The 22,837-nt window shown below is 37.8% G+C and overlaps 2 protein-coding genes and 1 long non-coding RNA gene across 4 annotated transcripts; 2 read left to right on the top strand and 1 right to left on the bottom strand.

The window, feature by feature from the left end:
* The first annotated feature begins 1,147 nt into the window (after window positions 1-1,147).
* LOC140334890 (NACHT, LRR and PYD domains-containing protein 10-like) lies at window positions 1,148-3,876 on the top strand. Its single transcript, XM_072417162.1, has 2 exons — window positions 1,148-1,585; window positions 3,686-3,876. The coding sequence occupies exons 1-2, from the start codon at window positions 1,311-1,313 to the stop codon at window positions 3,732-3,734; spliced, it is 324 nt and encodes a 107-aa protein (XP_072273263.1). The 5' UTR covers window positions 1,148-1,310; the 3' UTR covers window positions 3,735-3,876.
* A 1,673-nt stretch (window positions 3,877-5,549) lies between these two features.
* On the top strand, window positions 5,550-7,576 carry LOC140334893 (uncharacterized). Its single transcript, XR_011921640.1, has 2 exons — window positions 5,550-5,988; window positions 7,262-7,576. It is a non-coding gene; the product is annotated as an uncharacterized lncRNA (long non-coding RNA).
* On the bottom strand, window positions 7,086-22,568 carry LOC140334886 (NACHT, LRR and PYD domains-containing protein 1a-like). Of its 2 annotated transcripts, XM_072417156.1 has the most exons (13): window positions 22,430-22,568; window positions 20,680-20,730; window positions 19,815-19,865; window positions 18,326-18,400; window positions 17,162-17,271; window positions 16,449-16,501; window positions 15,565-15,797; window positions 15,048-15,340; window positions 13,323-13,442; window positions 11,745-11,801; window positions 10,686-10,836; window positions 9,406-9,456; window positions 7,086-7,518 (listed from the first exon to the last, which is right to left on the bottom strand). In XM_072417156.1, exons 1-13 carry the CDS (start codon window positions 22,434-22,436, stop codon window positions 7,244-7,246), a joined length of 1,527 nt encoding a protein of 508 aa, XP_072273257.1. In that variant the 5' UTR covers window positions 22,437-22,568; the 3' UTR covers window positions 7,086-7,243. The 2 variants fall into 2 exon arrangements, with proteins under 2 accessions (XP_072273257.1, XP_072273258.1); XM_072417157.1 differs by lacking the exons at window positions 19,815-19,865; window positions 20,680-20,730; window positions 22,430-22,568 and adding an exon at window positions 18,563-18,709.
* Between the last annotated feature and the right edge of the window lie 269 nt (window positions 22,569-22,837).

Raw genomic sequence — 22,837 nt, 5'->3', positions numbered from 1 at the left:
TACACACGTCAGATTTTTATTGCCCGATAATCGGCATCGGCCAGATATCGAGCAAAAATCTGGCGTGTGTACAGTCTGCGACGTCCATCGTCCGAACGACCGTCCTGGCGGATCCACTGACGATGAACGATGACCGATCCTAATGATCCGTCGCTCCGTCGCTCTCCCCCTCCCCTCTCCATAGAGCAGATCGTCTAGTCCTTTGTCGTTGGAAAGGATCGTGAAAGATCCTTTCCAACGACAAAAATTGCACGTGTGTCTGCAGCTTAAGTTAGCTCAGAGCTCAAGATAAGAACACTGAAAACCAAATCTGTATGTGAGTTAGCTCAGAGCTCGAGATAAGAACACTAAACACCAAATCTGTATGTTATCGGGCGAGAAAAATTTGCCGTGTGTACGCAGCTTTAGCTCAGAGCTTGAGATAAGAACCTGGAAGCACTGTAGGATGGAATTATGTCTATGTTCAAAATGCTCTCGGTGTCTTAGGAGTCCTCTGTGTTTGCTCAGTGCCTGAGTATGTGGACTTTCTGCTGAATAAGTGTCTGTGTGAGCTGGCATGTGACTGGTGATATGGAAGTGCCAGGTGTGCCTCTGCCCTCTAGTGCCATTGGTGGGTAGAATGGGTGCTGCAGTTACAAGCAGGGAGCTCGCCCATTGCAACTGCTAGCAGATCCTGGCCACAGATTCATGGTCACAAGGCATGTCTTAGCATTTTATCCTCTGGAATAGGGGCATGGCCACAGTTTGGACACCAATGACTTCTATCCCTATGTTGCTGCTTACATTAACAAAACACAAAATGTATGCCTTTTTTATCTGCCTGGATTTCAGCTTTAAGATTCACAAAGAATTTATAATTATATAATATGTCTGTGAATACTCCGTACATAGCTACTCCCTTCTATGCTGGATGTCTTCCCCATAGATCTGATTTGCAATTCTCCTTCATAGTCGGTGTCTCTCTCTGTGCATCACTAGTTAATGTGTAACTGGTTTGACAGCTATCTAGTGAACAATGTGAACAAAGAGTTGTGGGGGAAGTGATCCTAAAACATTGGACGTTTGGACTATTTCCCTATTTTTCCCCTCCCATTTGTGCAAATGTTATTCTATGCTATGAGTCTACAAGTGAATGTTTACATATTCTTGCAAGGAGTTAAAGCAAACTATGTGAATAATAAACAGTCTACTCTATCTAGACAGGAAATGATAAAGGAAAAAAAGCAGCGAGTTTTACAGGATGAGGAAATACTCAAAGCCAAAAGCTGAAAGTGAAAGAAAAATCTCTATAGGGTTTGGTGCTGAACACAATGGAAGGCCACGCTAAGAAAAGTCCCAGAACTCTTATTCTCGATGCTTTAAATGAGCTGCTGGATAATCAGTTTAAACAGTTTAAGGACTATCTTAATGACAATGAACTACAAGCAATAGACGTGAAGCCAATCCCCCGTGGACTTTTGGAGGGAAAGGACCATATAGACATTGCAAATCTTCTCATCAGTCGCTACACGGAGGCGAAGGCACTGTTGGTCACCTATACAGTCCTAAAAGCCAAGAACTTCGAGGACGTGGCACAGAGATTTGAGTATGTATGCAGAAGCAATTAAAGGGGTGGGGGTAAAGTTTTCTGTGGCCATAAGCTAGTGGTGACATTAAATGACTACCTAGATCAGTGTTTCTCAACCAGGGTTCTTCCAAAAGTTGCTAGGGGTTCCTTGAGCAATGATCAGTTTGTGACCCTCAGGTCAGTTTAAGTGACTCCAATGATGTTTCTTTTTGCTATTTGTATGGATGGCAGCCTTCCCAATGCCAAGCAATGAAGGAGGCATTATTCCCTCTGACCACCATAATAATGTGCTTTGAGTTGTGAATTTAGTAATTATAGAAGGGGTTCTGTTCCCTGAAAACCTGAAAGTTATTTGAGGGGTTGCCCTATGTTAAAAAGGTTAAAAAAACCCTCTTTATGATTAAGGAATAGCTGGAGCCATAGGGAAAGTTGAAATGTAATCACCACCATCTACTGTGTTGGTTCCATAATGGGCATGCAATTAAAAGAAGCCATCATCTTTTCTGGGGCACAGATTTATATTTAAAGTCTGGTAGCCAATCATTTGTCTATGGCAGACTTTTTTTTACTAGTTTACTAATTTACTAGGGATGAGTGGAACCAAGGCAGGATGGGACGCATAGGGTGAAATATCAATTAAACATTTGCTGTGCGATGTGAGAAAATTAAGGAAGTGGTACATTTCTTAGCAATTCTCCTTCTAGTGTGTCTGTGGGGGGAACAAAATGAGGGAGGGAGGGAAAGCCAGGCTTTTGAAGGGCAGCCTGAGTTAAATTTAAGAACACAAAATGTTATAGTTCCAACAACGTCAATGTCAAAAGATTGAGAGCTGTGTCTCTATAAATGAATCCTAGTCTAACATATAACCACTAATTTCACAAATAATAGCAATATAGTTTAGTATCATACAGGATTAGAGATGGCGGTAAGGTGTCCCACACAACAAGTTTTGCCTGTACCGGGCTTTCTCAGGCTTAAAAGGAGACTTAGTATTATTGCTGGGGCTTTTTACCGCACTAAGAGCCTTTTGATACCACATTGCTACTTGTAGGTGATTTGATAGTAAGACCAATATCAGTTTGGACGTACTGCTGGTGTTTCCAGATGTCCAAGTGGAGTGAACAATGTGATGGAAGCTTGAAATGTTAATTCCCGGACTTTCATTTGCACAATGGTTATGACATCTCTGTCTGTCTTAGTGGAAGTAAATGACAGTGATCCAGCAGGGGAAGATAAAGTGATGTCTGCTCGTATGGGGTATTTTCGTTGTGGTATGTGGGTGAGCTGCAGGCAGCCATCCAAAAGGGCAGCTCTTTTTTCTCTTTCTTCCTCCCACAGACACACTGTATGTAACCACAGGCTGGGCTAATAGGTCTCCACTCCTCTTTGAGTAACCATTGGGGTTATTCTTTTGGGTGGAACATACTAACAAATTCTCCTTCTAGGACAAAACCTGGGAAGAATTAATACATTATATAGGGAAGGAAAACTTGACCCATAACTGCCTGTTTTTTAAACCCTAAAAGAAGGGCTATCCCTCATCCTATGTGTTCCCACCATTGCCTTTTTGTCCATTAGAGTACTGCATACATGGCAATGTGCTAAGGTCGTGCACCATCCAATGAGCCTATTAGTGAATGCCCCGGTTCAAATGAGGGGTCACTGATAACAGATCATCAGAGAACATCGGGATTGTCCTTAGTTATTTACCAAACTACAATGTAAACAAGTAATCATCTCTACTCAATCAATCAGGGCCCCTCTTACACCTTTTAATACATGTTCTCAGTCCAATACTTTCTCATGGATCCCATGAGTCCAAAGACTGATTGATGTTACCTGACCCTTTTTTTTTCCCAATGCACCATAATGCCGATCATGTGTTCTTGTATAGATGTGATGTGCATTAAAGGACCAGACACATTGGTAAATGTAGTTAAATCCCTTGGGTAGACGAAGGGTGTTGGAAACTAATGGAGGCACCTCCAAAGTAATGACCAAACGCAGGTGTCCAGTGGGACAATACAAATACTAGAACACACGTGACTTGTTAGCTATAAATGTTTGTTTTATGATTGTAATGATAGTGGAATAAACTTTTATTCTTCCATTTTACAGTGAAAATGTCAAAGAAAACAACCAGGACACACACATGTCCCTGTGCTGAGTCCACAGCATCAACTTCCAGACCTGAGACTGTCAGCAGCTTCCGTTCTACCTCTACATAGCTGCATTGTCCTTGTATTGGAAATGTAAAAGCATTTTGTTTCATGCAATGCTGTTAGTATTAAGAAAAAATGTAAAGTAAAGAGATTGTCTTTTGGCTTCTTTAAAAATATATTTATTGGTAAAAATGATAAATGTCTTTTCTCCTAGACTGCCTGCTCATAATAAAGCATTGATTAGCACCCATTTACTAAATAGACAATTATAAACATGCATATTAAAAATGAAATATAGTACATATAGTTCAACTGTATCACTTTCCAAGAGTGACAATATTCACAATGGTGATGTTTCAGCTTGAAGCTTTGGGGGTTTTATAATTAGCAGTGCTGCTGATTGGATTGTTCAGAATTCATGTAAATATCAGACATTTAGCCCATTGGTTAGTGGATGTCTGGGATAGTTCCACCTTGGTGTATATTATTAATGGGCTCACCACCCAATGTTTGTATTGGCAATCATCATGAAATTCAAACAACCTGAGTGTCAGAAGCCATGGGTGCAAGTTTAATAAATAGAAAGGAGAGGGAAACCTGACAAACTGTATAGATCAGACACGGGCAAACTACGGACCACAGGCAAAATACTGCCCCTTGGGCTTTTTAATCTGGCCCATCAAATATTGGTACAAAATCATCCACTGGCTAAAAAGAGTGACAAACAACATCCCATTGAAATGGAATGCAATTTGAATTTATGTTTTCTTTTACTTTTAGTTAAAAAAAGTCAAACCTAAACTGAGCCAACAAGTTTTCCCACTCCTGGTATAGATCAATGTTTCAGGTTCCTCCAGAGTTTGCAAAGGTTTCCTTGAGCAATGAGCAGTTTGTGCCTCTCAGGTCAGTATAAGTGACACCAACTAGTTTTTTGGCTATCTGTAAAGGTGACATTCTCCCCAATGGCCAGCAATGTAAATGGAATTCTTCCCACTGACCACCACACAAATGTACTGTGAGCTGTGGATATTATAGCAGGGGTTCCCTGAAGACCTGAAAGTTATGTCACAGGTTCCCCTATGTCAGAAGGTCAGGAAGCACTTATATAGAGAGAGACTGAAGTCAGTTATTAAGCTGTAATTTCATTCCTCTTGCTAGCTCTTTGGGCAGTCAACTCCTTGCTGCATTATTACGGGTATGTACACCAGTTGCTGGGAAATTTGCAGAGGGGCAAGCATTAATAATGGTCTTACATGCTTTCACCTCTCTGCTCTCTCAATAAAAGTGGTGACAGTGATCATGTGAAAATACGCAGAAAATATTACCCCATGCTGCTCTTGGACAGGTAATCACTGTCTACACTGCAATGTCTTTCCACTAATTCAGAACATTGTGTATATTGGAAGACTTCATGTAATGCAGGATGAACATTGCTGCTATTTTCATGTGCTTTAACAAATACAACGTGTGTACATGGTTGGGGTACAGATGGAGAGGTTTCCCCAAAAACTTCTTGAACTCCCGTTCCTATTATATGATGCTATGTTGCCGAATCTGCTTCCACCTGCACAACCCCCAATGTAACCTGCATACCTTACCAAGCTAACAAACCTAACCTGAATATCCACTTTATTCTTTTCATTACACCTGAACCAGATGTGTTATGTTTGGGTTGATTTGGCATTTGACCCAAGTCTAAACAGTAATATATCCACAAGTATATCTTTTTCACAAACTTTATGGACTTTTCAGGCACCTCGCATTCAATATTTTTCAAATATAAACATAATTTATTCTGTCAGTAAGACAAAGAGAGCTTTATATATGCCAGTCTCAATTCATATTGATTTGACAGGTTTCACAAATTCAAGTTTAAACTATACTAACAATCACTAAAACATTTGTAACAAATCGAAAACATTCTATATATTCACTTACATAACACATTCCACATATTTAAAAGGGAGAGTCAAAATTTTGCACATATTCCTCCAATGATTGGATTATAGAGTGGGACTGGATCTGCAATGCCAATCATCCACAGTCAGCCCAGGAGAAATCATTCTATTATGGAGTTTACATGTCTGAGATGTCTCAATATTATGTGGATAGTAACACCATACACAAGAGCAGATTAGTAGAGTCTGATTGGTCAAATTATTTTTTTCACAGGAGAACGGTGGTGTACTGCTGGGTAAGCGTTAAGTGAACACTTAAAGTAAAGTTCAACCCGTGCTGTGCTTCAATCCTATGCTGCTGGTAAGGAGGATTATCATTTGTATGTTATCGTTAAATCAAATTCAAGAGTTATATTTTGAAGGGTTATTGATATTAGTATTGCAACTCGCTGTCAAGTCCGTCCAAGAAAGGAAGCCATTCATACTTAAAGCCTGCTATACCATCAACAAATGTGTCACACCTACCTCTTCCTCACTAAAGCGCAGGTGCCTTTCTCTTGCACTTGAAGGCAGTTCTGACTCTGGGTAGGCCCATGCTCCTAAACTTTATCAGTTTTGCCCATCCCGTCGGCCAATCATGAAATAGCCTCTTAATCATTCTTGGCTATGTAGCTAGCTCAGATACAACACTCAGTATTTGTGCAACGTGTCTCCACTAGTGCGGAGCCCCTAGCTCTGCTGAGCAGTTCATTTACACCTGTTGTTTAATACAGTGTTCCCCTGTCCAGCTCCTGGTTAACCCTTATTGACCAGTCTGTTGTTTAAGTAACCTTTTAGTAGATTGTGTTTTTATGGATATTGTGTGATCAATAAAGGTGCCTGAAAAGTCCCATGTGGATCTTTATGTGGAAAATGATAAAGCTAGTATTGCTTTTTTATGTGACTATGGGTACACTTTATCCACACACACAATTTTTCCAAAGAATGAAATGTAGTCAAGAATTGTAAGCCTCGTGTCAATTAAAAAATAGAAAGTACCTTGGCACTTGCTCCTCTATAAATAAAGGGTAATAGGGTAATAAAAGCCGTGTCATCATAGGACACAAAGGGCCTGATTTATTAGAGCTCTCCAAGACTGTACAAGATCATTGGAGAAATTGGGTGATCCAACAAACGTGGGATGGATTTGATATTAGTTGGAAAAAGTTTAGGTCATGGACCAGATCTATTCTAAATTTGCTGGATCACCCAGTCTCTCCCATCTTCTTCAGTCTTGGAGGGCTTTTTTTAAACCAGGCTCAAACTGTGATATTGGCAGAATTGCCAGGTGAATATATATAAAAAAAAGACCTGAGAAAAACCAATACAGCCACCACATCAAAGGACTGGTAAGCTGCAGTACATGAGTTCTTTGTTTTTGGGTTTAGATTACTTTAAGAAAAAATTCTTAACCAGGAGTTTTATTAAATCTTATAATCCCTTTAAATTAAAGTGGACCACCAATGGTGAAAGTTTAGATGACAACCATTGACGTCTGACTACATTTTTAGCAATAATGGGCTGTTTGCCGCTTGTGACAGCAGAGCACTGGATAGGGGCCACTGATCATCATGTGTTTATATTTCATCCTCCAGTTTCCTGATGACCGGGCCATTGTTCTTCCTCAGGGCTTCATAGAGTATGTCCAGGTGTTCTGTCCCCCAAGACCGCACATATTTGAAGAGTTTCCTCATCTTCTCCTGAGACGTTTGGTTTTCAAGCACATTGGCACATTGCTCATGTGTCAAAAGATTATTAGTACGCAAAGCATCCACGACCGGCTTGACATTTGCTATTGTTTGTATCAGTTTTTCTTCCAGATATAATACAATATGGATTCTAGAAGAAGGCTCTGTGTCCATTTGATTTATTGATTATATGTTGGAAAAAGATTAAAAGAGAAAACATTACTGATTAAGTCTTATTATTATTATTATTATTATTATTATTATTATTATTATTATTAGAAGGGTTTACAACTTGGCCAAGAAACCTTCCAAAACCTCCATTGCTTTAGAAGCAAACAGTAAATCAACAAAAGAACAATAATAAAGGATTGAGATTGAGCACTAGCAGCCGTTTGGAGGAAACAACATTCTCACATTTATCATTATCCTGTAGAAGGGAAAGCAATGGTTTCCTCTATCCATCCCTCCATGCTGATTGACAGTAAAGGATCTGCAGCATGCTGAGAAAGTTAGCCTAAACCCCATTTATATATATGAAAAAAAACTTTTTGAATACCAATCTGCTCTCCTACACAACCCCGGGTGAATCTTTGCAGGTGCCAGATACTATCTTTTCCCCCCCACATATCAACAACGCTTTGGGCTTCACTTGGTTCTCATCTGCAATCAGTGATCTGGCTCTACACTCATTATTTTCCTTGTAACCCAAATTATTGGAATTTAGAACTCTATGGAGGTGCTCCATAGACAAAGGGTCGTGTGACCAAGTGCATCTGTCTGCTCCATCCCAGTCCTTAGTCCAACCAAAGAGTTTATATTCATACACTACCTACCTATGTCCTCTGAAGAAGAAGTGTGTTTGGATCTCTAGGACTTTATTTAAATCTGTGTATCACTGTAATAAACAAATGTTTGAAATATATATGCAAACGTTACCAGTTGGTAACATCTGTACCTCACTGTACATAGCAAGAATAAAATTGGTATTATGTTACATTTAACCTTACTAAGTCTATTTAATTTTTTTTCTTTTGTTGTACTTCCATTCGGGGTTGGTTTCTTCCAAATAGAATTAGGTGATTACCTATGCTCTACTAATACTACTTACTATCATGTCACCCAGTAAAGCAGAATTTCTCAATCAGGGTTCCTCCAGAGGTTGCTAGGGATTAATTGAGCAATGAGTAATTTGTCGCTATCAGGCCAGTTTAGGTGACCCCAATGATCTGTAAGGGTGACATTCTTCCCACTAATCTGCAATTTAGGAGGACTTCTTCCCACTGACCACCACACTAATGTACTGTGAACGGTGGACATGGTAATTATAGAAGGGGTCCCAAATACCTGAAAGTCATTTCATGGGACCCCATGTTAAAAAGTTTGAGAAACACTAGTATACGATGGGAGGGCCAAGGGTGAGGTTGGTATGTTTTTAACTTTTTTTCACGTTACTACAACCATTTAAAATAGAGGTGGGGGTAATGTAATATGCAGATCTTGATTTTTAATAGAAGCTTGGGAGATGATGGCCACTTTCTGGCAGCTTTTACACACAGTGTTAATTTGATGCATTCCATTGCCGCTACAGAAAATTGCAGTAAAGCTTTGTGCACACATTGGGAGTTTTTTAACTAAAGAAATTTAGGGTCTTCACTTAACAAGGTGAATTATCACCTTGCAAAAAGTTATTCTCTTAGCTTACTGAATGTTGTAATTGTTCACTTTGCAAAGAACACCCAATCACATGCAAGAAAATTTGATGATTGTAAAGTGATTGGATGGTTGAAATCATCAGAGCTTCATCTCAAGGGGAAAATTCCCTTAGCTATGTGATCAACCTGTATTTCTTTAGTAAATAAACTTATTGCTTATAAGTTTACTTACTTATAAAATATTGTATCAGGAGGAAATCTGGTGTGTACAGTGGTCACTTGATATAGTTTAGTGATCCACCATGGGTGACCAGTTTCATATCCTATGGGGAGGACACAGCAGGGTGCCACTCAATCATCCTTCCAAAGATGCATAATTGATTAAAAATGATTACATACCTCCCTTAATGTGAAGTGTTGACATCATCCACTCGAAATCTCTTATGTCTCCTGAAAAACATAAAGACATTTATTATAGCAGTATATTTGAGTGTTTATTCTTAATTTTGGATGCTGACATTCTAGAAGCTTTGCTTTTTGAGGCATCCATATTATAAAAATAAATAGTTTATTAATTAAATCTAAAAAAAAACATTTTCTGCATTGGTAATACCTCTTAACAAACATTCCCTGAGGAAGCAGACCAGCTCGGAGAAACGCAGCAAAGAAAACCCTTAACAATTGAAACATGCAATTGTAACATTTTCGTGAGAATTGTAACTCCATGTTTTGTGCTTGGGAACTCTATCAATAATTAGGATATGGTCACTCATCCTATAATGGTAGGTATTAAAGTTAAAAATGTTTTATAGATGGGCCTCAAAAATCCCATCTGTCTAGAATGTCTTTATTCTTAACACTTATTGCACTTATTGGGGATGTAGCTTCTCTTTCCTAGACTTTTGGAAATATTGATTTATCTCATTATATATAATTTTGGATGCTGGTTTGGCCAAACAGAAATACAGAATACTTGGAGGCAGCCTACTCAGTACATTCAGGAAATAATATTCAAATTCAAGTAAAGCCAATGTCTAAAACAAATCATGCAATGTCCTAGTTTGTAAAACAAATCATACATTGGACTCAATTCACACAGCTAACAGACTATAATAGTGGTATTTTCTTTTTTTATATTTTTTTTAAATAAAACTTATTTTTACAAGTATATTCAATAAAGTCACCAAATGTGAAAAAAAACATTTATGAAAAATTCAGAAAATGACAGATCAATGGATATAATTCTTTGTACACATTCTACCTTCAAAGGTACGTTTATATTCCTTAATTATTCAACGCGATTTCATTCCTCAACAAAATTCAAGAAGGAAAATTTACATCACTATATAATATATCCACTGCAAATCTCCAAAAATCATTCCATGCCTGTAGCATAATATGGTGGATCCAACTCTCCATCTACTTGTCAGACCCCAAACGGGAACAACACCTGGCCCGGGTAATGTAAGAAGTTTTTATTCCAAGGAAGTGTCCAGACTAAATCATTTTCATTCGACTTCAATGAGGTTTGAAAATTTCCGTCATATGATCTAATAAAGGTACGTATACTTGTGCTTTGTGCTTTGGGTCTAGTACGCCGTAACCACTATGCAAGACCGTCATCAATGGAAGTTTCCTATCAACTTCCAAATTCTGCTGCCATTTGTGATGCGTCTTACCTCGGTCTATATTTGCTTGCCACACAGAATGTTCTTTATCTTTCACATGTATGTCAATGCTTTGTATGCTTTGCTGGGCTTTATTGCTGTAAACATTGATCTCTGTGTAGGGGTAGGGCCCGGATAAGTAATCACTCCGAAACTCCAACATCTATAACCAAAAATTCATAAATATCTTAAAAGTGGGAAGTTTAAAGCCAAAATTATAAAAGAAAACTATGTTAGAACAATGAAAAGAATTGCAAAACCCTTCAACTGTACAAAATAGCCATCTTTTGCCTACTTTGCACATTAACAAGGGGCTCACATCACATCAGAGTTCTCCCCAGCCCCGTTCAGCTCAATGTACCACCCAGCACTTTTCATTAACTAGCTGGAAGTATTTGGGTGGTTACTGAAAATTTGGGTCACGATACAGGGGGTGCCACCCACCTACAGCTTCCCCCAACCCAGCTTAAAAAAAATTCTGGGGAGAACACTGGTCATGTAAGTAATGTAAAGGTCTGGCTAACCTGAATCTGTATCTGATGAGCTTCAAAGGAAATATCATAATTAAATGATCAATGACAATCATCATGTTCACTGCCCACGGAGAAGGTATATTAAAATAAATAGCATAGGCCCAATATTTGATACCACATCCTCAAATATTAAAACAATTGAAATATTGGAACTTTTAAGATACACAATGCTGTTAAAATATCCTTTATATAACAGAATATATTTTATCCATATATATGATACAGGTTGAACTATATAATACAAATCGAACAAATTGAACTATACGACAGATGTTGCTGTTTGCATTTTAGACCGTACGATATTGGGTGTTACTTCTAAGAAAGCTATATTAGCGAAACGCGTAATGAAACACACATGAATTAATATGCACCATGTTTACTGTAAGAAAAGCATTCAGTGATTATTAGTCTTACTGTTGGACTATTTCTGTATTGTACATATGAAAAAAAGAAAACTGACAATATTGGGTACCATAAAGTCCCACTTTTTGAATTACAATACTGATAAAATGTACACATATATAAATATCAGCGATACCTTGGGACACACAGGTTTCAGGTACTCATCAATGTAATTTTCATCATTCGCAATGTCCTAAGAGAAAGTAGGGAAATATAAAACAAGTCACCAAAATCTCACTCGTTATTGATCTAAGGACGATCTCAAACTGATGCCGAAAGAAAGCTGCATTTGTATCTGAAGCCCGTTGGCACAAGCCTCAAATCTCCAAAACTATCCCAACATATGAGATGATAGCAGAGCAGTCAAAAAGCAAGAACCAAGAACACACATGGACATGTGACTTTTCTTCATTTCCCCTGCTGTCTGCTGGAGTGAGAAGCCATGATGGGCTGTATCCTGTTCAAGGCCATGCTCTTTGGTCCTGCCTTAAAGCTCTCCAAGGCTAGAGAAGATAAACTTTCATCAGGCAAGCTGGGTGATGTAGCAGACCTGGAATGGATCTGGTCCAGACTTCAAAACATTTGCCAACAAATTACAAATCACTTTGAAGGAATCCATTCCAGGTTTGCTGGATTACCCAGTTGCACTGATGAAAGTGTTTCCTCTTCAGCCTCGGAGAGCTTTAATAGATCAGGTCCTTTGTGTGTGCACAGAAGGCTGGGGCAGGTCCAGATAATAGAAGTAAAGGTTGGGTAGCCCCAGGATCGTAGCAGAATAAGAAAAAAGTAACATGTGCCCTAAGATGTCACCATGTACCCAGTTTTTAAATTAAATAGCCTAGGACCATAATATAGTACTAGATTGTAAGCTCTTCGGGGCAGGGTCCTCTGCTCCTGTATCACTGTCTGTATTAGTCTGTCATTTGCAACCCCTATTTAATGTACAGTGCTGCGTAATATGTTGGCACTATATAAATCCTGTTTATTAATAATAATAATAATAATAATAATAATAATAGCACCACATCCCTATGTTACAACAATTTAAATGATGGGGCTTTTAAGATACACAATGCTGTTAAAATTTCATTTCTATTGATATATTCAATACAATCCAACAGTAAGACTTCACAAAAGTTCTAAATGTTTTACATCAATGCTTTTCTCACAGGTAAAACTTGGTGAGTATTATTTCATGCAGGTTTACACTACACATTTCGCTAATATAGCTTCCTCAGGAAAAACACCCAATAATGTATGATGAAAAATGCAAACAACATCCGTCATTTATTTAAATTTATAATATTACATAGTACTAAATGCTGTAATTTGTTATCATGTGAGTCGTACATGATATATAACATTCATGTCATTATATGTGCATAACCTTAGTACTATGTAATATTGTCAATTGAACTATATGACAGATGTTGCTGTTTGCATTTTAGACCATACAATATTGGGTGATACTTCTGAGGAAGCTATATTAGCGAAACGCATAGTGAAACACACATGAATGAATATGCACTATGTTTACTGTAGGAAAAGCATTCAGTGCTCGACTGGAGTCTTACTGTTGGATGTTAATTGTATTGTATGTATGAAAAAAGGACATTTTAACAGTATTGTGTATCATAATGTCCCACAATTTGAATTTTTTCCTATTATAATACTTGTATGATAACATGTACAAATATATAAATATCAGAATTACCTTGGGATGCACTACAGGTTGCAGACAAACATCATAACTTTTCATGATGTACAGTGATTTTGTCTGAGTAGGTTTATGGATTTCATAAAACCCTTTTTTCTTCTCATCATTCTCAATGTCCTAAGAGAAAGCAGGTAAAAAAAACAAGTCACTAAAATCTCATACGTTATTAGGATTTGTTTAAAGTTTTGTCATCGTAAAAGATATGTAAATTTAGGATTCCTCTTTTAGTAAGTTATATCCATTTTTCCAACCTCTAACCCATAATAATAGGAGAACACAAGTTTAAAATCATACGTGTAGAATGATTATGGATTAAACAAAAAAGTGTTTAGTTTTACCATCACATAAATTGCTCCTTTAGAAAGTAACATTTGAAAAGTTTACTACACATTGTTCAACTACTTCACCAATGATCTCCAAAATTTAAGGAAATGAAAACACAGTACATATTAAATAACAAAGATCAGTCTCGGTACGCGTTTCGCCCTATGGCTTCTTTAGGGGAGGTTGAGGCAAGTAAAAGGTACTGTACAATAAAATTACTAAAAAATTCCATATCCAGCACATAAATATCATAGGTCATATATTGTGATTAAGCATATCAATAACCTTAAAGCTCATAATGTAAACTAGGCCAGCAAACTTGAACCCAGACAGTTTGGGCCATTAGAGTATTTTCAGAGCTATTACATTGTAAGGATTAATTACAGGACTTGAAAATGGTATTACAGGTGGATAGTGAATATTCAAATGGTGTGCAGTGAACCGCTAAGCTCTTAAAATAACATAAGGTCTGGCGTTCACTGGCTTCTGTTTCCTTTAGTACAGCTTCTTTCTCTATAAAAAGGTCAAAAGCATGAGAAATGAACACTGAATGATCTCAGAAGGATCTCAATTGATGGCAAAAGCAAGCTGCATTTTTTGGCACAGGTCCCAAATCCCCAAATCTACCCAAATGTATGAGTGTAGCAGAGCAAACAGCAATCAGGAACCTAGAACACACATAGACATGTGACTTTCTGGACACTCAATGTAGTGACATGGTTATCTGTTCTTCCAGGTCTTTATAATCCACCAACATTTCCCCTGCTGTCTGCTGGGGAGAAAAGCTGCGTGACGGGCCGTACCCTGTTCAAGGCCATGCTCTTTGGGAGTGCATAGAAGGTTGGGGCTGTCCACATAATAGAAACAAAAGGTTGGCAAGTGCCTTGAGTTGAGTTGAGTTGTCCATCAAGTTCAACGACTATGGAAATAAACATATCCCAGATATAATCCCCATACACATAGCTGATCCAGAGGAAGGTTCAAAAAATGTCTTCCTGATTCCGCAAGGCAATAGGATGTTCCCTGGATCATTCTATTGACAATGACATTGTTTAACATATCCTACAACCCAATACATGACCAACAGTTTTGGGATACCTGAACTTCACACCTTCATAGGCTTGTTGTTTGACATCCTATTCAAAACCATGGTCATTAAAATGAACTTCATGAAATCTTTTGTTGCTATACCATCCTCTGGGAAAACTGGTGACACCATGTCCTTATAGAGCTGGTTTGTACACAGGAACGCAAGCATGGTTAAAATAAACTGTGACCATAAGGTTGGAAAGTTTAGATATTCTGTGAAGTCTACAAGCCCTTAAGCTGGCCGTATTGAATACATTCCTAATGACAAACTACACTATTACACAAAATATTGCTATTGTAAAAATGTACCTTTTTAATTGACAGGATATGGGGCATGAGATAAAGATTGATTTTGTATTTTCTATGGATTGGGTCATCCATGCCAATTATTTTCCAGTATAAGAGAACCATGCCATGCCTTCTTTGGAATTTCTCTGTTATGTTCTTTACCCACTGGAATGGATACATAAGAACTCCAAGAGCGGAAAAGTTGGGATTTGCTACAACAGCATAGTGTGGTTCAACTTTGGTAGGTTTTTCTGAGATGAGGTTTTCATCTTGAATGTGAACACATACAACGGCAAAACTGTCTGCCTTAAAACCTGAAAAATATTAATTAATAATAATCATAATTAATTATGGTGGGCAGGGGTAACTATCCAAGTATCAATGAACACACAACAATCGTAAATATCCAAAAAATTTTGTTAACAATTTGGCAAACAAGCCTAAAATCACAAAATATACTTTTCTTATTGGATATTTTTTCTATATTTCTTTTTGTGTAGCATAATAACCTAAGGCTAATTGAAACATTTAGTATTACCTCTTATACACAAGCTATGAGGCAGATACACTGCACTGACCACACCGGGCTCCAGGTTGGTTTTAATGTTGAACAGTGGACCAAGTATCTCACATCTCTTGAATCGACTCTTGATTGGTGTGGCATATTTTATCCAGGAATCCAATTCATATTCTATGGTCACTGGGCGAGTCACCTTAAACATAATACCTGTCTCCGAGCATCGGTAGAGTCCATCAGATTCAAGTTTCAATCTGAAAGGAAACATATGAAGTGATGAAGACCTTTGGTCATTTAGAATTTCCGACTCATTTTACTGGCTATGTGTAGTGACTGGAGAACATCTGAAGCTGAATGAGATAAAAGGTTCAATGCCGGTCAGCAATCCACTCAAAGTGGAGCTCAAGTTCAGTGTTTGTAAGGGTCCAACTAACCCTTTTCAAGTTTTTGAAGCACATAAACACACTTGGGTAGGTAAGCCATTGTTTTAAATGCTGGGTCCCATCTGTGGGATGTACCGTATGTCCATTTGGTGTATCAGTTCATGCTATAGGGCATGTGGAAGGGACATTAGTAGCGTCTGTTATTGTAGTTTATTGCATGTTATACTGCATTTCCTTGGATTATGTTGGTCACATAAAACTTTTTTTTTCATAAGAAAGCCTTTCATTCTTGCAACCCAATATAAATCTGAGATTTATGTAAATTATAAAAGCACAGCCCAGGCAGGATTCACACAAAGGTAACAATTTACTCGATTTCTCTGAGGATCAACACATTTTTTTGATTTTTTGCATTAACACATAAACAGAGAACATTTTTTTAATTGTATATTTAAAAAAAAAACAAAAGGTAGAAAATAGGAGATAATTGTTGGGATTAATACGGGAAATATATTGACTTACTTGTAGACACTTCCAGTATTAACAGGGGTGATTATATAGTCCGGGTCTTGTGCCTAATTGGAGTAAGAAACATTCAAATTCACTCCAGGAAAACACCTAAATACATGCATGAAATACAAATTTGTTCTACCAACATAATTATGGACAGCCAGTCATGTGATTTGCGCACATTTGCAGAATAACACGATCAAGGAAAAAAGCATTTACCCAATTTATTGTTGAGCTAACTAGATAGCAGAGATGGTACAGGTATATTTACAAACAGAAAGGCAAACAGTTTAGATGCTAAACCATGAAAATAACATGTCACCTTAGAATTAGAAATTTTTTTAGTACTTTACAAATATCATATACATTGAGTATAAACTGAGATGTAAAATACCATTAGGGAAAAAAATCTTGGTTTATAATCAGGTCACACCAGTAGATGGCATGTGTCCTCATGTATAGTGTGTAACAAACTGTTGCCACTGGGAAACTATGACAGTTTGTTACACACTTTGAATAAGGGCACAGTGCCATCTACTGGTGGCCAACTATAATGTAAAGTTTACATACACAAATACATTCTTATTATTTGTTGAAATAAAGAGTTATACAGAAATATGTCAGATTGACAATCCTATTAGAGAAAACACAATGAGAAAGGAGAACATAATAAACTAATATTTATACAGAAAACATCTAAACACCAATTAAAATGCATGTATTACCTTTCCACAGAGTTTGCAATCAAAATAGTTTGAATGCATCTTAATATCACCTTTGCAATGGCTGGTGGATTCCAAAGGATGATGGCTGTGGGTTTTCTGGACTGGTAGGTCTGAGGTTTGGAAAACAGAAGATATATGATGGGACTGCAGAAGATATCAGATGTCAGTAGTGAAATATAGGTAATATATAGAATTGTAGGAAAATGTACTGTCCCTAATTATCCTGGTGACAATTTCTTAGTTGTCACCAAAAAGGATAAAAGGTGAAAATGTTTTGATCTTTTTAATAGAGGCAGCCTGTGGCCTCACAATAATGTTCTCTATCGTCCACATGGCCCACAAAGTATGTGTGGATAAAGTGAAACAATCACTAAATCTGAGATATTAACATGCATGAAAACACCAATAAGGAATTCACGATGGAAGCCTCAATCAACATAATCATTATTGCAGTGTCTGTGGAATTTGGCCTGGGGGAGAAGCTGAGGGAGACCTTTTGTTGCTTACCGTAAATTAGCAGCTTTAGGTCAGCTCAAATGCAGCTTGCTTAACCATTGGATGACCATTGTGTTTAAATAAAAGTATTTCAAAAAAGAAATTGATTGAGCAAAAGAATAATGTAGCCAACTGAGCAGAATAGAAACCAAGTCAGGTCAAATCTGGTTAGATTGGTAATGAGTGGAATTGCATTTGTCAATGACACATATAGTTTTATTGGCCCGTCATGAGTTTTTGATTCAAAGTCAAAATCCAAGTCGAAATCAACTCAGCACTGTCCAAGCTCCACTAATGTCCTACTGACTTTTGTGGAGTTTGGATTGGGTTTCACCCACATCGGGTAGTATTAGACGGAAAGTTGGGGTTACAGGGAGAGTTAATAATAAAGTTCCAAAGGATAGCATTAGGGTTACAAGAAAGGGTTTGTCTAAGAGCATCAGGAAGGGTTAGGTTTAGGGTTACAGCGAGGATTAGGGGTACAGGAAGGGCAAGTAAAACGATTAAACAGAGGGTTATGGTGTAGCGTGCTGTAATTGATGTTTGCTGAGCTGCACTACAGAGCTGTACAGCAAATGACCAGAAAGCAACCACAAAATCTTTGCTGTGAAATTCCCAACTAATGCCCAACATATACACACATAATACCAAAATATCTGAATATCAAACCTTCAAAATCCTCCCATGCTGGAAATAGAGGAGATAAAGCCATTTCCTTTAATTCCACTTCAACTTCAGATTCCTCTATTTAAATAAAGCAGAGTAGACATGTGTTGTTACAATTTACTGTTTGTGAGTTCAGAAATTAGCAACCAAAAAATCACTACCAGAACCACAAAAGTCAATAGAGGCAAAGACAAAATCATTTCCTTCAATATATAGGGGAAGGATATCTGAAAATCATACCTTTGTGTTTCTCCAATGTTGGCAGTGATATTGGTAACTCTTTCATTTCCTCTGTTAACATGAAACACAGTAAACAAATGTGCTTACTAATTACTTTTTATAAAATCATCAACAAGCAAACACTACCAACACCTCTGAAGTCATATAAAAAAAAAAAAGGACAGAAGAGGTCCAGTATAAGTAGATGCAGTGTTGAGTTTTTGATTACATTTAGGGTTCCGGAGAGTTAGAGTTTGAGGTTCAACTTTATGGACATGGGGGTTGTGTACATTATGACATGGGAGTCTTATGTGGACCAGGGTCGAATTTGGATTAGGTCAATAATAGGGTGAGGCTGGGTTGTGGGCCTGAGAGTTATGGATTATGGCATGAGGGTATCATAGTTGAAATATGAATCTGGGAATTATGAATTATGGCATGGGGTCGAATGGCTTGAATGTGAATTGGAGGGTTATGAATTATGACATGGGGGTCTAATCACTTCAACTTCAGATTCCTCTATTTAAATAAAGCAGAGTAGACATGTGTTGTTACAATTTGCTGTTTGTGAGTTCAGAAATTAGCAACCAAAAATCACTACCAGAACCACAAAAGTCAATAGAGGCAAAGATAAAATAATTTCCTTCAATATATAGGGGAAGGATATCTGAAAATCATTCCTTTGTGTTTCTCCAATGTTGGCAGTGATATTGGTAACTCTTCTATTTCCTCTGTTAACATGAAACACAGTAAACAAATGTGCTTACTAATTACTTTTTATAAAATCGTCAACAAGCAAACACTACCAACACCTCTGAAGTCATATAAAAAAAAAAAAAGGACAGAAGAGGTCCAGTATAAGTAGATGCAGTGTTGAGTTTTTGATAACATTTAGGGCTCCGGAGAGTTAGAGTTTGAGGTTAAACTTTATGGACATGGGGGTTGTGTAGATTATGACATGGGAATCTTATGTGGACCAGGGTCGAATTTGGATTAGGTCAATATTAGGGTGAGGCTGGGATGTGAGCCTGGGAGTTATGGATTATGGCATGAGGGTATTATAGTTGGAATATGAATCTGGGAATTATGAATTATGACACGGGGGTCTAATGGCAGGAATGTGAGCCTGGGGGTTGCGTGACCTCCTTTGATAAAAAGACAGCCAAATTATGATGACAAAACGTATTTAGTTAAGTAGATTCAATAAGTAAAAATTCAAAAACCCCCCATCATATATGGCAAAATATAAAACCGCAAGACCCATATACCACACCTTCGACTTTTTCCCGTTTTGGAGCTGGTATCTTTACTTGTACAATGTCACCTATAGGAAATAAATATAAACATATATGTGTATATTATTTACTGTTTATAGAAAATATAATATCTCTGTATTTTATGCACTACTAGGTGTCTGTTCTAATACATTGGACATTGGAAAAATTGACTTTTCTAATTCAATTCTACAAAATTTCATGGCTTACTAATATTAAAAGTTAGAGGACAATTAAGTAAATTTCAGTGGACAGAAAAGAAACTTCACCCATTGATTTGGAGATTTTACAACGTATTGGAACACTATACCCGCTGAGTGAAATATTAAATTGGATCTGGAACAAATTTAATTACATCATTTGATTCCCTTTATAGGGAAAGGTAAACTAAAGAGACTCTCTCACCAAACCTTACCGTCCTGTGTTCCGCCTCCCCAAAGTTGACTTCAGAAACCAACATTACCAGGATTGCTTATCTCCTGATTGCCCTCTGTGCTTGCTGAATACAAAGCAAGGCATAGAAGTGATTTGAAATTAAGCAGGAGGAACCACCGGGCCCAGTGAGGCACCAGGACTTTGGGAGATGATTTTTCTTCATCAGAGAGGAGTTTGGTGGCACATTTGGCAGGAGAGGTACACATATTGGCATGGAAGGCTTGGCAAAAGATTAACTTAATTTATTCTTCAAAACCTTCAAATGATTTTTAAAGCTCAGAATATAACCCCAACACTTCTTAATTGCTGATAGTAATATGTATAGAGCTGCAAATAGCCACAGGGCAACCAACTATTGTGCTGAACAATTCCCACTTAGAGCTCCAATCATACTCGCACAAATCACACCAGGATATCTGAATGTCATACCTTTGCGTTTCAGCCCTGTTTCAAGTGGTTTCGGTAACTCTTCAATTGCATCTGTTAAAATGAAACAAGAAACTAAATATTTTTTTATCTATGACATACAACTTATATATGAAGAAAGCCCAATATCTCTATATTTTATATACTGCCCGGTGTCCATCCTAAAACATTGGACTTTGGGAGATTTGTCTATTCTGTTTCAACTCTACAAAATGTCATGGCCTACTAATATAAAAAAAATGTAAAAGGACCATTAAGTATATTTCAGGGGACTGAAAAGAAAATTTACCCACTGATTTGTAGAGTTTGTATATCATGTTGGAAACACTATACCTGCTAAAAATGTGCTGAAAAATGCCCATCAAGAACCTCAATCATACACGCACAAATAATACCAGGGTATCTGAGTGTCATACCTTTGTGTTTCAGCCCTGTTTGAAGTGGTTTTGCTAAATACTTTTTGTAAGTTTACCAATTACCAACCAGCAATTGTTACCAAATCCACAGAAGTCATACAAAAAAAAAAGTTAGGGTTAGTGTTAGGGATACAGTGAGTTAGGGTTAGTGTTGGGGTGTACATTGAGGGTTAGTGTTAGGGATACAGTGAGTTAGGGTTAACGTTGGAGTGTAAAGGGGGAATTAGTGTTAAGAGTACAGTGAGTTAGGGTTAGTGTTGGGGTGTACATGGAGGGTTAGTGTTAGGGATACAGTGAGTTAGGATTAGTGTTGGGGTGTACATGGAGGGTTAGTGTTAGGGTTACAGTGAGATGAGGTTAGTGTTTGGGTGTACAGGGAGAGTTAGTGTTGGAGATGCAGGGAGAAATAGTGTTGGGGATGCAGTGAGTTAGGGTTAGTGTTGGGGATGCAGTGAGTTAGGGTTAACGTTGGAGTTTACAGGGGCGATTAGTGTTAGGGGTAAAGTGAGTTAGGGTTAGAGTTGGTGGTGTACTGGGAGGGTTAGTGTTGGGGTATATATGGAGGTTTAGTGTTTTGATGATACATGGAGTTAGTGCAGTTGGAGCGTACAGGGAGGGTTAGTCTTGGGGATACATGGAGTCAGGATTAGTGTTGGAGATACAGGGAGGGTTAGTGATGGCGATACAGAGAGTCAGGATTAGTGTTGGGGTGTACATGGAGGGTTAGTGTTGGAGATACAGGGAGTTAGGGTTAGTGTTGGGGATGCCATGGGTTAGGGTTAACGTTGGAGTGTACAGGGGCGATTAGTGTTAGAGGTAAAGTGAGTTAGAGTTAGAGTTGGTGGTGTACAGGGAGGGTTAGTGTTGGGGATGCACTGAGTTAGGGTTAGTGTTGGGGTGTATATAAGGGGTAAGTGTTTGGGATACATGAAGTTAGGGTTAGTTTTGGGAAACTGAGTTAGGGTTAACGTTGGAGTGTAAAGAGGGATTAGTGTTAGGTATACAGCGAGTTAGGGTTAGTGTTGGAGTGTACAGGGAATTATTATAAGGCTTACAGGAGAGGAGTTTAATGTGAAGGTTATTTTCTGTTGTCTTCTGCCTCACTGCTTTATTTAAAGATTTGTTGCCATGCTATTTCCTTTTGTTGTTCTGTCTCCTCGCCATGCATATGTGGTCTATATTTGGGTATTAAGAAAGCAGCTTATTCTTAAGATTACCCTCCTTATCCATATATTCCATTAATCATTCTGTGTTTATGGTGTTCAAAGAATATCAAAACTATATGAAATCTCCTCAAATTAGCCAATAAATTAATTGTTTGGATATTTATCATTCACCTTTCATTTGGTAGTACAGAACCAAGAATGGATCAGTCAAGCAACATATTTCTTCAATTTCATCTATATAGTTGGATAGCTAATTCCTCCTTTTCTCAATCTTTTCTTTCATATCCCTGATCGAGATTGAATCCTGGTATTTCTCTGTGGATGTCCCACAAGACATCTGCTTTAAAAACCCCAACATTTTCCTAACCAGCTTCATTTCAGAGGCCATTTGAGTTCCTTCAGTTACTTTCTTTTGTGCTTCAATACAAAACTGTAGACATTGCTCAGCCTCCGTTTTCTTTTGGTTCAGCAAAACTTGATAATTTCTTAGCTTTGTCTTCTTTTTCCTAACAGCCTCATTGATAGTTTCCACCCGGTGTCCTCTGTGTTCTCCAGATATGCAGCAACTAGAACAGACAC

The sequence above is a fragment of the Pyxicephalus adspersus genome, chromosome 7, assembly GCF_032062135.1.
Source record: "Pyxicephalus adspersus chromosome 7, UCB_Pads_2.0, whole genome shotgun sequence".
Classification (NCBI taxonomy): Eukaryota; Metazoa; Chordata; class Amphibia; order Anura; family Pyxicephalidae; genus Pyxicephalus; species Pyxicephalus adspersus.
The sequence above is the reverse complement of the archived record's forward strand: the minus strand, read 5'-3'. Positions and strand labels throughout refer to the sequence as shown.

Bases quoted from the DNA above. Each gene is read 5' to 3' on its own strand.
- LOC140334886 (XM_072417156.1), bottom strand. The intron at 16,502-17,161 runs GTAATACATGCA...TACTCCAATTAG, and splicing joins ATTGCAAACTCTGTGGAAAG to GCACAAGACCCGGACTATAT. The intron at 15,798-16,448 runs GTAAGTCAATAT...GTTTCCTTTCAG, and splicing joins AATACTGGAAGTGTCTACAA to ATTGAAACTTGAATCTGATG.
- LOC140334890 (XM_072417162.1), top strand. From the start codon at position 1,311: ATGGAAGGCCACGCTAAGAAAAGTCCCAGAACTCTTATTCTCGATGCT. The intron at 1,586-3,685 runs GTATGTATGCAG...TCCATTTTACAG, and splicing joins GACGTGGCACAGAGATTTGA to TGAAAATGTCAAAGAAAACA.